The 13,565-nt window shown below is 35.3% G+C and overlaps 1 protein-coding gene across 8 annotated transcripts in view; it reads left to right on the top strand.

Annotated features, from left to right (window-relative positions):
- NAALADL2 (N-acetylated alpha-linked acidic dipeptidase like 2) overlaps nt 1-10,968 on the top strand; it is a 1,336,058-nt gene extending 1,325,090 nt beyond the window's left edge. For all 8 annotated transcript variants that reach the window (XM_049629585.1, XM_049629587.1, XM_049629586.1 and 5 more), the window contains one exon: nt 9,412-10,968. In XM_049629585.1, the coding sequence (XP_049485542.1) occupies nt 9,412-9,610 (199 nt within the window). In that variant the 3' untranslated portion in view covers nt 9,611-10,968. The remainder of the gene's footprint in view (nt 1-9,411) is intronic.
- Nucleotides 10,969-13,565: the final 2,597 nt, after the last annotated feature.

Raw genomic sequence — 13,565 nt, 5'->3', positions numbered from 1 at the left:
CGTATGCCCACTGTTGAAATAATCCATTTGATTAAGGAATTACCTTATGCTGACTTGATTAGGACTGTGTTATCTAAATCAATATTATGACGATTAGAATCAGATGTATCAAATTAAACTGATACTATTAGGATCTCTACTTCTGGAGATTTTCCCGCAAACCATAAGATGTATGGTGAGCACTGCACAGAATATTTACAGAATTTGTACTATATGCCCATATGACATAGTTAGAGAAACAAGATACACAAAAACATTTATAACAAAGCAATGTTTTTCTCACAGTCTAATATACATATACATATGTATAAAATAAAGTGAAAAGTTTTGTAAAATATGAAATGAAATAATCTCATACCATATAATATTCTAAATGCATTATATAGACAATATATGAAAATAATAATTTATTCATTATGTGCTTAGCTTTTGACGTGGACTATGAACTCTTTTCTATCCCTGAGCACCTAACACACCAACTTACTCATATTAGATGTTTAATAAGGGCTGTTGAGTAGAATAAGCCAAAAGATCAATATTGGCTCAATTACTCACTTTGTTTAAATAGACACAACCTAAATTATAAACTTTTGCCTTTAGAATGAACTTTTCAAAACAAATAGTTCACATCCTTTTCATTACTGGATTAAAAAAACAAATGAAGAAAAACCTGAATTAGTTATTTTGTTTGGTTTTGTAGCCTCAGCCTTGCTGTTTACTAAAAGTAATGAGGGTAAGGAAAGAATAATGGAGGAAGGAAAAATGCAAATATTTGGAGCATAGATTAAAGGAAATGTATTGTTATGTTAATTGTCAAGTGCCTTTGGGGTAATCAAATGAAATTGTCTTTGGAAGGTAACAGATCACACCTGCTAATGATAGAAACTCAAATACTAAGAGAAAATGAGTTCCAAGTAAGTTAAGAAAGAAAAGTCATCTAAACATTGAGGTCTAAGTCATACATCCAGGTGAAGGTAAGATGGAGAGAAAAAAACAATGGTGAAATAAAACCAAGAAAATAATTACATGAGTGTGGGGAAAAGTGGTCAACTGTATCACCATCTTCTCCAAATTCTGAAATGTGCTAAGGACTGTGTTAATCTTTGTCTGATTTCTGGGCCCACTTTTGATTTAATGGGAAATTTTTGAGTGCAGAAATAGAATTTTTCTTCACTGATAAACCATCAAACACTGCTCCACTCAAGGGCATCTTCCTTGATTATCTTAAAAGATAGCCTCTTCTCAGGGAACTTCCCCTGAGAAATAATATAGTTGGATGGACTGAGAAGTCCTGAGACATAGAATACAGTAGTTAAGTGTTTCTGTTCTCTGCTCTCTTTTATATGTAATTGTAGTGCAAGCAGATGATCCACATTAAAACAAAACAAAACAAAACCCAGTATGCTATAACGATTAACTTATTTTTTGGTTTAATAGAAAAAAAAAATCTCACCTGATACTCCTAACAGATTTTAAAACTTCAAATGAATGAACACAGATATCCTAACTTTGTAACGCACATGTCACGAGGATTGTTTGGCATGATTTTTCAAGTGTCTACCAAATTCAGCTAGTCACTTAAAGAACTGTCAAACCTACAGCATAGGTTGTACTCTGTCAATGCTGTTAAGAGGGAATAGAGAACTGATTCCTGTATTAACTTTTTCCTTCCCACAGGGAAGAAATACACTACAAATCATATCAATCATTTATTGCTCCGTTAAAAGTCACCCCAAAATTTAGCAGCTTAAAACAACCATTTATTTTGTGTGTAAGTCTTCAGTATGGCCATCTAGGCTGGACTGAGCCTGGGTGATTCTTCTCATCTGGGCTGGGATGTGTACCTCTTGGCTGTGTTTATATATATAGCCAGTGCTTCTGTGGCCAACTTGGATGGAGACAAGCTAGAATAGGAAGCCTCACTCAGCTGAACAGGTCCTCTCTGCTCCATGTGTTCTCTTTTTTTCCAGCATGCTAACAGGATTGTTCACATGGTGGTTTGTCAGGGTTCCAGAGAGAGAGAGAGGGAGAGAGAGAGAGAGAGAGAGAAAGCATGCAAGATCTTCTGAGGCATAGGCTCACCACATATGCCACATTCTATTGGTCCAAGCAAATATTAAAGCCAAACCAGAATCAATAGGCAGGAAAATAGACTCCACTTCCTGATGGATTGGGGCTACATTCAAATTTGACGAGGCCTGCATAGAGGGAGGAGAATAATTACAGGCATTTTTGTAAACCATCTACCACACATGTTATTTCAATCTCAATTGTCCGCAGAGTGAGTTTATGGCTTGACTATATCAGCAATGGTCTTAGTTCTCATTCTGCTTTTGCAAGTATAGACCAAATTCAGATTTAGTTGAAAAGATAATTTGTATTATAAGTATTGCAGCCATGTATTTTGTGAATTCTCATGGACATAGTATCCAAGTCAAATGATCTTTCCTAATGTTGATGTAAATACAACAATCCACTGTTAACTATGGAGTACAGTTAGTATAATCCTTAAAAAGAATTAGCCACAGTTGTAAAAACGGAGCTGGCCTTTTGTCTCTGCAGGCAGCATGTACTTCCAATGAATTTTGAAAGACATGGTTTCTTATTTACTGTGATCTCATTTAGGAGTTTCTCAACATGAAGTATAATGAATGTTAATTCAAATTTAGGATGGGTGGCATCCTGCACCCATTTATGAATATAGGAAGGAACATTTGAAAGAGAGTCATCATTTCCATCATTAATTTGCTAATTCACACGCAAGGAAATGACTCATGAATACTTTAGCTCCCTTTGTTTCAAATTTCATTTTCTTCAGTTTTCCTTTGCCTTAGCTGAATGGAAAAGATTTGTCAGTTGAGTAAAGATGCTTCATCTCCTTCACCGATGCTTGCAGGAGTTATTAATTAGGTTTCTGAGTTTGGCACTGCTCTCTCCTGGTCACCGTGATGTGTCATTGAAACAGACCCATTAAAATGAATGATGTGTGTTGTAATTTCATTAGTGTCATCAATAATGTATTACACTTTCCTTTTAGTAGTCTCTTTGTGTTGTGTGTGGGTCAGGATGACTGTATGAATTACATTTATAAGATCCAAATTGTTACAGATGAGGGAAGATAGGCATGAGGGTGGAATTAATGTTATTTTAAACATGATAACTATGAAAATGATTTCAATTAAATAATATTTTAATTAGGTCTGATGTCTCTACATGCCATACTGAGATACATGTTGTGTGTATGCAAATAAGATGGTGATTTATTGAATTAATAGCACAGTCCATTCTCTCTACAAGGAAATTTTCTGAATTGGCCTAAAGGAGGTGTGTATAAGAGCAACAGTGATTCATTAAGGAATATAATTTCTTGTGGTCGTAAAGGGTAGACTTTTGACATGAAAACTCTTCAAGTGTATTTTCTTTCTTTCTATCCTATTTTCCTGCTAGAAATGTGCCTTTGACTGGCTATTTGCCAATTCCCAGTCTTCCCTAAGCTGAAAAATATGACCCATCAATGAGAAAGCAAGACATAGTTAAGTTCTCTGATATAGTATGTATCGTTGAAATCTTTTAACTCCATTTAACTGAGGTTCAATGCTGGTGACATAAATGGGAATACAAAGAGCTTTTGACTTAGAAGTTTCCATCAAAAGCACTCATCTAATTTGAAATATTTCCAAAGGCAAGAATCATTTTCATATTAAAAAATGTTACAGTAATTTTGTCCCCCAGGGATGATCCTAGGGAACTTAGAGTTAATGATTGAATATGTAAGAAAGTTCTTAGAACTAAGAAAGATATGGAAAAGTATGTGATGAAATGTAAAAACATGGCTGGGTTTTGATTTTTGTCTTCCATTAAAATATTAAAACTAAAATACTATGATGGTACTTTTTTGAAAAAGGGCTCCAAATATAGAAATTTATTTTATGTAAGCAGGAAGCTAAATGGTACACATTTAGTACACAAAAGAAAAATAGAAAAAGATGAACTACTTCTGGAAATCAGCACGAGAAATTATTCTTCTCATGAAAATTTAAAGAAGATATTTTTGTTATTCTTAATCTGTTTATAAGATAAAACAATCTATCCAGGTGAAAAAATTTCTATTATAATAAAGATCAACTAACTTAAGTTATATAAATAGCTCCCCAAAATGAAAGTTTTACATTATGATGAAAGAATCCTGTTTACTTATCTTCAAGTAGAATCTCAGTATCTGTAGTTTTATGCTGATTTGTATCCAATTTGGGTAGAAATGGATATGAGTGTTTATCTTACATAATAGCTTGCCACAGCTTACTACTTGAATCATGTAGCATATGGAAAATGTGTTTAGCTCCTTGTGGAATTTTGCAAACCAAAAAGGGTCCATTTCTATTCACATGGCTTGTTTACAGTCATTATAAACGTATTTTACTGTGTTGCTTACTACTTAGGAAAAACGAATGTTGGCACACTGTAGACTCCATTGCACTGGTCTTTAAGAAGTGTATGTATTGCTTTCCAGTTTACAAAACAAAAAACAGTAATTATATTTCTTGTGCTTTAGACCTAAACATTCTTTTAAGGATGTGTTTTTATTCTTCTCCATTATCACTTTTCTAGATATTTTATAGTGGTTATGGCTAAAGTTGTACATATATATATTAGAGGCTGTGCTCATGTTTAAATGAATTGTCATTGAGGGATTAATCTTGTAACCTTTATGAGCATGTTTTATTAATACCTTATCATTAAATTTAATATTAATAGTATTTAACATTTAATAACCATAGAATGTATATGTAGAAATGTATTTGGTGCCAGTGAGTTTTGAAAATGTGGAAAGGTCATTATACAGAACCAAAAGTATTAAACATGCTTCCCATAATATATTAATTGCACTCGTTCAACTCTTTTATGAGGCAGTTCTGGATAACAAAGATTATATTTTTGTTTGTCAGCATGCTTAGCAATATGCCTTCCAGGAATGGAAGTGTTTTTGGTACAGCTTTTGAAAATATCTATTGCACTCTTAGATTCTGAAAACACATTTGCCATGAAATGATTTATAATTAAACAGAAAATTGATAAAGTGGAAGGAGAGAATTTAAAATTGTAAATATTGTGATAGATGATTAAATATTTGTATTATACTAATTTAGTAATTCTTATTGGTAAAGCAGTATAATTTATGTCTAAAGAAGTACTTTTTAAATGATTGAATAATTAAGATATATTTGAACTGTTTTTATCCTCAAAAGATCTTAATTTTTAAATCATTTTCCTTTATCACATATATATGTGTGTGTGTGTGTGTGTGTGTGTGCGCGTGTGTGTTTATTTGTTTCAATGGCTCACTATGAATTTAAATATGTTTGACAGGTATCTTGACTCTAAAAACCCACACTTTTTTAAAAAAATGGCAATTGATGGGCACCCGGATGGCCCAGTAAGTTAAGCATTTGATTCTTGATCTCCACTCAGGTCATGATCTCAGGATTTGTGAGTTCAAGCCCCATGTTGGGCTCCTTTCTGAGCTCAAAGGCTGCTTAGGATTTTTTCTCTCCCTCTCTCTGACCCTCTCCTGACCTCTCTCTCTCTCTCTCTCTCTCTCTCAAAATAAATAAATAAAGTTTAACAAAAAAAAGCAACTGAGAAAGAGTATGTAAAAATGAAAAAAGTAATTTTTGTATAGGTTGTGCCATGTAGGAGAATACATGTGACTATCTGAGGCTGTTTTATCTCCATTTGGAAAAATTCCATGGTTGTATCAAGGTTCCTCTGTATTACTTGGTTTATTTTATTTACCTCCCTTGAGTGATGTAAAACTAATAAAACTAATATTTAGGGAAATTGTCATTAGGTATTTCACTAACTCTAACTACTTTAAGTTATTTTGATATAATCAACACTTTTACAAGTCAAAGCATGTATGAATGGATTCTGTATGTATGTACATGTATAATTGCTTGCATGATTATGTTAGCATGGTTGAATGGTTTCTTCTGACAGTCTCTTTCATTTTATAAATGCTATGGGAATGGCAGAAGGGAAATCTGTTACAAAGAGTGTTCTAATTCTGGAAATAGATCCAAATTTTTCTCAGAGTACAGCTTATGGCCAGAGAATTGCACATGACCCACTGGCCACTCCATTTGGAAGATATTTTTTTCCTCCCATATTCAGGGACTATATGTTTCTTAATACAAATTTATGCCTGAATTCAAGAATATCTGGAATCTAGGAAGTCCCTTTCTTTCACTGCTCTATTTTTTTTTTTAATTTTTTTTTCAACGTTTTTTATTTATTTTTGGGACAGAGAGAGACAGAGCATGAACGGGGGAGGGGCAGAGAGAGAGGGAGACACAGAATCGGAAACAGGCTCCAGGCTCCAAGCCATCAGCCCAGAGCCTGACGCGGGGCTCAAACTCACGGACCGCGAGATCATGACCTGGCTGAAGTCGGACGCTTAACCGACTGCGCCACCCAGGCGCCCCTCACTGCTCTATTTAATTCATACAATACCAAGTTTACTCATAGGCACAAAATTCAAGGATTTTGGATTGGATTATTAGGGATAGTTCTCACTTTGAATGATCTGTTTTGAAAAATTCATTGAAATAGGCTCTTCCGTTTAAGGATCTTCTGCCCCACTGCCACGCAATATGTAGTTATTGTCAGCTTAAAATTTTCTACAAATACAGAAATTTAAGACAGTTTTATTCTTAAATAGTTAATACTTAAAATGCAAATTAAACTGGATTGATGTAATTTATACCAATATTATTGAGGATCTACTCAGTTCCTATCACTACCCTAAGCCGATAAAAATTTAAGTAAATTAAATGACCATGACTGAAGATCTTCTGTGTTCACAACACTAAATCAGACCTGATAAAAAACATATTTCCCAACCCTGATGTGGAAAGCAAGGATGTCATAGCATATCCTTGAAATATAGGGTGCAGGGTCCCATGGCAGAGAAGAGACACTGAAAAGGTGGGGAAGTCAATATTATCAGAGAGGACTTGGACACACAAGGAAAAGAGATGATCTGCAGGGTTCTGGCATGAAGGGTCGTGTAGATTCGATACACCACAGAGTGCAATGTGAGAAGTTCAGGAGAGGCTGAGGTACAGGAATTTTGATGAGACAGGAACCAATAATCCAGAACTCTGTATAAATGGACGTTAGTGCTAGGGAAAGTATAAACTAATTAAATCTGCACTGTGGCCCTCACTTTGTCTCTCAAAATTAACTCTCAGTGTGTAACTCACAACAGTGTCCCCTTTCGTGTGGACTAAGTGCTTCTCCAGACTTTATATTATAATGTGATCATTTGAAAATCAAATCTACCTTTCGCTGTTTTTGTTTTTTTTTTTAATGCCTGGAGGTGAAAATGTGATTTTCTTAGCCTGGTATGGAAGGGCCTCTAGGGTGGCCAGACCTTGCTGTCCAGCTCTTCTCCTAAAGCTGCCGACTCTGGCCTTGAACACTGGTCATACAGAAACACCGGCATTGATCCACTGGGCGTACCAAGCCGTTTTTTAAGTGTGTACCTTTGTGTATACCATCCCTCCTGCATAGGGTGCTGTCTCTGCTTTCTACCATGTTGTAACTGTTGATTCAACATGAAATTCAAATATTCTCTATTATGAACTTTTTTCTGACCTTTTTCCACGGTAATCCTTCATCTTGTATCACTACCCCTTCTATTTCTAATCTGACAATTAGACAAGTGTATTTTAATTATTTATATCTGCCTCTCTTATTTGACTATGGAATTTCAGCTACTTTGGACTGGGAGTAAGTCAAATGATCTAATAATCCACAGTTTTCTGCCAAAATGCATCTCTTTATATCTGTCAATGATAAAAGGGACCACTTGAGATTTGCCCAAGGCCAAATTCTTCTTTCTAAGAAATTTGAATACATTTCACGGCCACATTGTATTATATACCCCACACTTATGAGAAGACAGTATTATAAATATCAAATATACACAAAAGAAGAGAAAATAGTATAACATATCCCATTATCCATTTTCAACATTAGTAACTAATGGTTACGCTTATCCCCCTCTATACTATCTATGGCTCTAGTCTCCTTTTTCCCCTCAAATATTTCTAAGCAAAATCTTAGACATGATAACCTTTCCTTTGCAAATATTGCTGTATCTATTTCTAAAAAATAAGGACACTTTTTGAAAGCATTCTGATGATGCCATCATTACACCTAAAATATTAACAATTCCTTAATATTAACAAATCTTCTATTAGTATTGAATTATGTACTGCTTCTTATTTTTTAAACAATTTGGGTAAAAACCTGGGAGAGTCTACTTTATGACTGGTTGACAGGTTTCTTTTGGTCTAAAGCAATATTCTCAATCAGGGGAAATTTTGCCCTGTAAGGGATAATTTTGGCAGTCCAGAGACATTTTTGGTTTTCACAGCTGCCATGGGCTGAAGGTTTGTATCCTCTCAAAATATAGGGGTTAAACACTTAGCCCCAGTGTGATGGTGTTTGTAGGTGGGGCCTTTGGGAGCTGATTACATTAGATTAGTTCATGCAGGAGGCCTTCCTGATGGGGCAAATGCCCTTATAAAAAGAGAAGACACAGGATGTCTATGTGTGTGCATGCACGAAGGAAGTCCAGATGAGAATGTAAACAGGAAGAGGACTCTAGCCAAGAACCCGACCATGCTGGCACCTCCATCTCAGACTTAAAGCCTCAGAATCATGATAGATAAATAAACCTTTGTTATTCAAGCCACTCAGTGTATGGTATTCCATTACAGCAGCCCAGACTGATGGAGGCAAGTAAAAGACAGTGGTACTGGTATCTGGTGGGCAGAGACTGGGGATACTGCTAACCATCCTGCCATGCACAGAACAGCTGCACAATAAAGAATGATCCAGCCCCAGATGTCAATAGCGCAGGAATGAGGTTTAGTCCAGAGGTTTTTCTGTCACCTATTTTTTTTATTTCAGTTTGCTTATTGAATATACTGGATCATTTGTCCTATAGAGTTCTCCCCACCATTTGTATTTGCTAATGACACATTGTCATCTCATTTAACATATTTCTCTGTCTCTCTTGTATTTATTAGCAATTAGATTTAGAAGCTTCATCAGATTCAGATTCTTTTTTTTTTTTTAGCAAAACTACTTTATTTTGTTTCATAGATAGTACTGTATATTGCCATGAGGGAGCTATATAATGTCTAATTATCCCTCATCACTATGGGAAATTTGATCAACGTCTATATCCATTAATTCATTAGCAGTTGGAGACAATATTGTATTTTTATAATTTCTTCATTTACAACAAATGTCACTGTTTCTTGGAAATTTTTATTATGATGTTTGATATGAAAATAGCATTGTGCATGAAGCATTTACACATTCTGTATTTGTTTTTAGAAATATCCTGTACCACCTTGATGGGAAGACAAGCCAGTTTTCAATACTCCTGGAGGCTTGGGAGCACTGCAAGTTACTTGCATCAAATGAGACCATTCAGGAAGCCCTGTCAGAGGTGTTGAACAGCATTAATTCAGCTCAGGTTTACTTTAAAGCAGGACTTGATGTGTTCGACAGTGTCTTGGTTGGAAAGAACTGAGAAAACTCGCAGCATTTTAAGAAGTTTGTTTACAATTCCTCAAGCAAAAGCTCTAACCTAACCAGATTTTCTGACATTGAAGACTTTCCCCCCAATGACTTTTTTACAATTCCAAAGCTATTATTACATTGTATTTTTAAATGTACATATAAAAGAGCATTTTGCACATTTAATATTTTCTTATATCTACATCTCTGAATATGTAAAAGCAAGTTATTGAAATAATACCTAAGGTTTATCTATTAAAAAGAAATCTGCTGTATTTTTATATATATGAAATATTTGGGGGGCAAAGTTCCAAGAAGTTCTGGACAATCTTCAATTCTAGGGATAAACCATGTAGGAACAGAAGTTATTCCCTATGTTACAGCTATTAATGACCTAGTTTCTGTAATAGAAATGGAAAGTTGATATGGTTTCAGATTAACTTCACTAGTAAGTATTCAATATGAAGAATTCAAGTATTCCGACTGAATGATTGGTCGACCAAAACCACTTTGAATGTTTCTATTTTATGAAATGAAGTGCCTGTTCATAATACAACTAGATGTAGTAATACACTGGTTATGAAATTGTATTTTTTTAAGTATTAATGAAAAAAAGAGCCATAAACATTCCAGGGGAAAATCTCAAAGTAGCTGCACAGAGCAATTTAAATGCAAATTTTTTCCTAACAACTTATAAGGTGACTAGCTTTGAAACCCCTAATTTGCCTCAGTTGATTTTGTAAAAATTACAGGAGTGATATATGTCTTATGAGGGAGAAAATATTTCTTATTTCTTCTGTTCGTTCTGTAGGAAGCACTGAAACCTAGCTACTCTGAAATGAAAGCATTTTGCATTGTTCTTCCTACCTGTATCTCTTCTGAAACTCCTTCCTGGAAGGCAGTTTTAACAGAATACCATGTAATTTCCACAGGAAAATAGCAAAGTTTTCTTTGAAAACCCAAACTATCTTAAAAAAACACCAAACTGCTGTTTCTGCCACTGACACAAAGGACTCACAATGAAAGAAATAGCTGTTTGATCAATGAAAAACTTCTTAATTCTGTGAAGAAACTTTTGATATTTTTCCTTCTTTATCCTTCATTGTGACTAAGATGCAAAAGTAGAAAATATTCATGCTTCTAATTTTATGCAGAAAATACAGTGTTACTACAAGAGTGTGTCTTTCCCACACTTCGATTCTTCTCTCATGTGGAAAATGAAGTTTTTCATGTTGACACTGTCATGGAATGGCCCTAGCATCCACTATTCCCCAAAAGCCTACAATTTTTTCTATTGGATGACAGTTTAAACTGTGAGCTTCTCTTTAGAAATGTTCTTCTGGTATTGAATAAAGCGATACCTCCTAGGAAGCATATCCTCAGCATATTTTATGTGAACTGTCTGTACCTAACGCTGCACTCAAACACACTTCCCATTTAGATACAAGACAGAACAAGATTCCAGACAATGCTTGTATGTCTAAGTCTCCGATGTTTATGGATAAGCATAAACCTACTCTTCATTTCAAAGAAAGCGACAGTTGAGGGGAAAGAATTAATCAGTATTGATTAATTGATTTATAGGGGTCAGCTGTTGCTATCATAAGTAATGTGTATAAGCTCAAGGCAAAGAGGAGAATTGATGTAATTAGCTAGATAATTCAAGCAGAAATCCATTTTCATATGAATTGCCTGTGTGAGCATATTTTTAAATGACAAATGAAACTACCTTACAATGTTTGTTTTTTTTTTTTTAAACCAATGTACTTGCTTGAAAATATTTCTCATGTTGAAGAGTATCTACAGGGAAAGGTTCCAAGGAGCAGTCACCCGTGAGCCTCAGCATCAGCTCCCTCTCTTGCTCCACAGAAATTAGCAGAACAGAGGTGAGAAGACACAGACAGACATGTTTGGGGCCAAAAAAGAGAGTGTTGATACCAAAGGGTCTCCAACATTTAACCAAACTTCGGTGTATTCATTCCATTTCTTCATTTGGAGTTGAAGTTACTTTAAAACAACATTTTGGAGTTGGCGCTGAGTTTAAAACAAACAAAAACAAATAATTATTACTTTTGTAGTTTATCATTTAATTTCTCAATGTTTTTTCATTTTTTGAGTTAAAGAGATATGGCATCAGTGAGGGAGAGGCAGAGAGAGAGGGAGACACAGAATCCGAAACAGACTCCAGGCTCTGAGCTGTCAGCACAGAGCCCGACACGGGGCTCAACTCACAGACCGCGAGATCATGACCTGGCCGAAGTCTGACTCTCAACCGACTGAACCACCCAGGCGCCCCCATGGTTTATCATTTTAAAACTCAATCTTAAATAAACTCACCCCCTTAGTCTGTAAGACTGTTGAGAGCACAAAGTATATGTTTGTACATTTTGGTTTAAAGATTGATTGTGTACCTAGGTAAACCACATTGCATAGATAAAAATCTCAATATTAGTATCGCCCTTCTAAATTATGTGGTATTTGCTATTTGAAAAAAAAACCTAAACGTAACTATGTATTAATGTGTTTTTATCAGTCTATTTAAGAGATGACGTGAAGAAAGTATTATAATTAAAACAGATGTCCACTAATTCTATAGATGCTGCTTTAGATCTTTGATTGCAACAAACCTCTGACCTAGACATCATTGCTAAATTTATTATATCATTTTTATTTCTTTCCCTAACAAATCCAAGTAAATAAAATCCTATGCAAGTTAATAACAAGTGTTTTGGTGAATTGATAATAAGTTTAAATTGTTGCTGAGATATCTGGGTGCCTGGTACCTCTCACAATCCTTCGTACATAGATTTGCACCAGGGCATAATGAATCACAAAAGGTTATTCTCCCAAGAAAATGTGGCAGATGTTCGCCACTTAAATTTAGATTCAGGAAGGGTTCACATGAGCTACTGCCCTTTGTGGAAAAGCAGAGGTTCTCAAGGCAAAAGAGCCTGAGAGACATTCTGGTCTAAGCCCTAGGAAGTTCCCTTCAGCCAGGGAAAGCATCATCACTCCCATCAGATAAGTGAAGCCAGAGTGATTTAGCAATGTGGATATAGTCACATGTTTAGTTAGGAGCAAAAACACCAAACTAGAAAGCACTGGAATTTAAGCTTCTCTGCTTTCTCATGCGGTATATCCAGCTCATTCCCTGAGGTGCTAGGGTTATAAAAGGTCTTTTCCAGTGCGTTCTATGTAACTAGCCATTCTACCAGATGCTATGTGGACTGGAATCACTGCTTTTAATTAAGAACTAGTCATTCTCTGACTATACATGAACAAAACTGTCCCAGGGAACCCAGGAAAAGGACACTAAGACTGGGTAATGGGGGAAGTGGGGAGAGTCTCTCCATGACACCGTAAGTCAGGAAGGAGGGCATTGAGTAAAAGCCCTTTATGAGAGGACATTTCAGCTCTTTATTAAATCAGCAGTCTAAATAAGTGTTTCTCAAAATGTGGATTTGGGGAAGTGAGGCTTAGGAATATTCTTTAGCAAGATTGCCCAGATAATACATATATACACTGAAGTTTAAGAATTTCTAATCTACACCAACCCTGGGTCTTAAGAAAACATTACTTGGTAATATATCTACATAAAATACAGAGTCACAGTAACAGGAGGGACCTAAAGCTTTGCTATTAAAGGCACCATTAAAAACAAAGAGAGAAACCATTGTATCTCTCAAAAAAGGAGGCAGACACAGCTAATATCTGTGCTTCCTACATGTCAGGCACTATTATAGACTTTTCCATACATTTGTTTCTTCTAATTGAACCCCTACAATAATCAGTTTTAAAAATGAAGCAATTTGGTTGAGCGACTTGTCCAAAATTCTACATCTAATAAAAATGGCTGAGGTGTCTCTCTACTGGGCCCTCTGGTATGCAGTCCTGTGTTCTTCACACTGAGTTCTGCAGAAAACATCACAAGAATCTTTTGGTTTATAGAAAGTTGTATAGCTGCAACT

This window comes from Panthera uncia, chromosome C2, assembly GCF_023721935.1.
Source record: "Panthera uncia isolate 11264 chromosome C2, Puncia_PCG_1.0, whole genome shotgun sequence".
NCBI lineage: Eukaryota > Metazoa > Chordata > Mammalia > Carnivora > Felidae > Panthera > Panthera uncia.
This window is presented reverse-complemented; position numbering and strand designations above follow the sequence as displayed.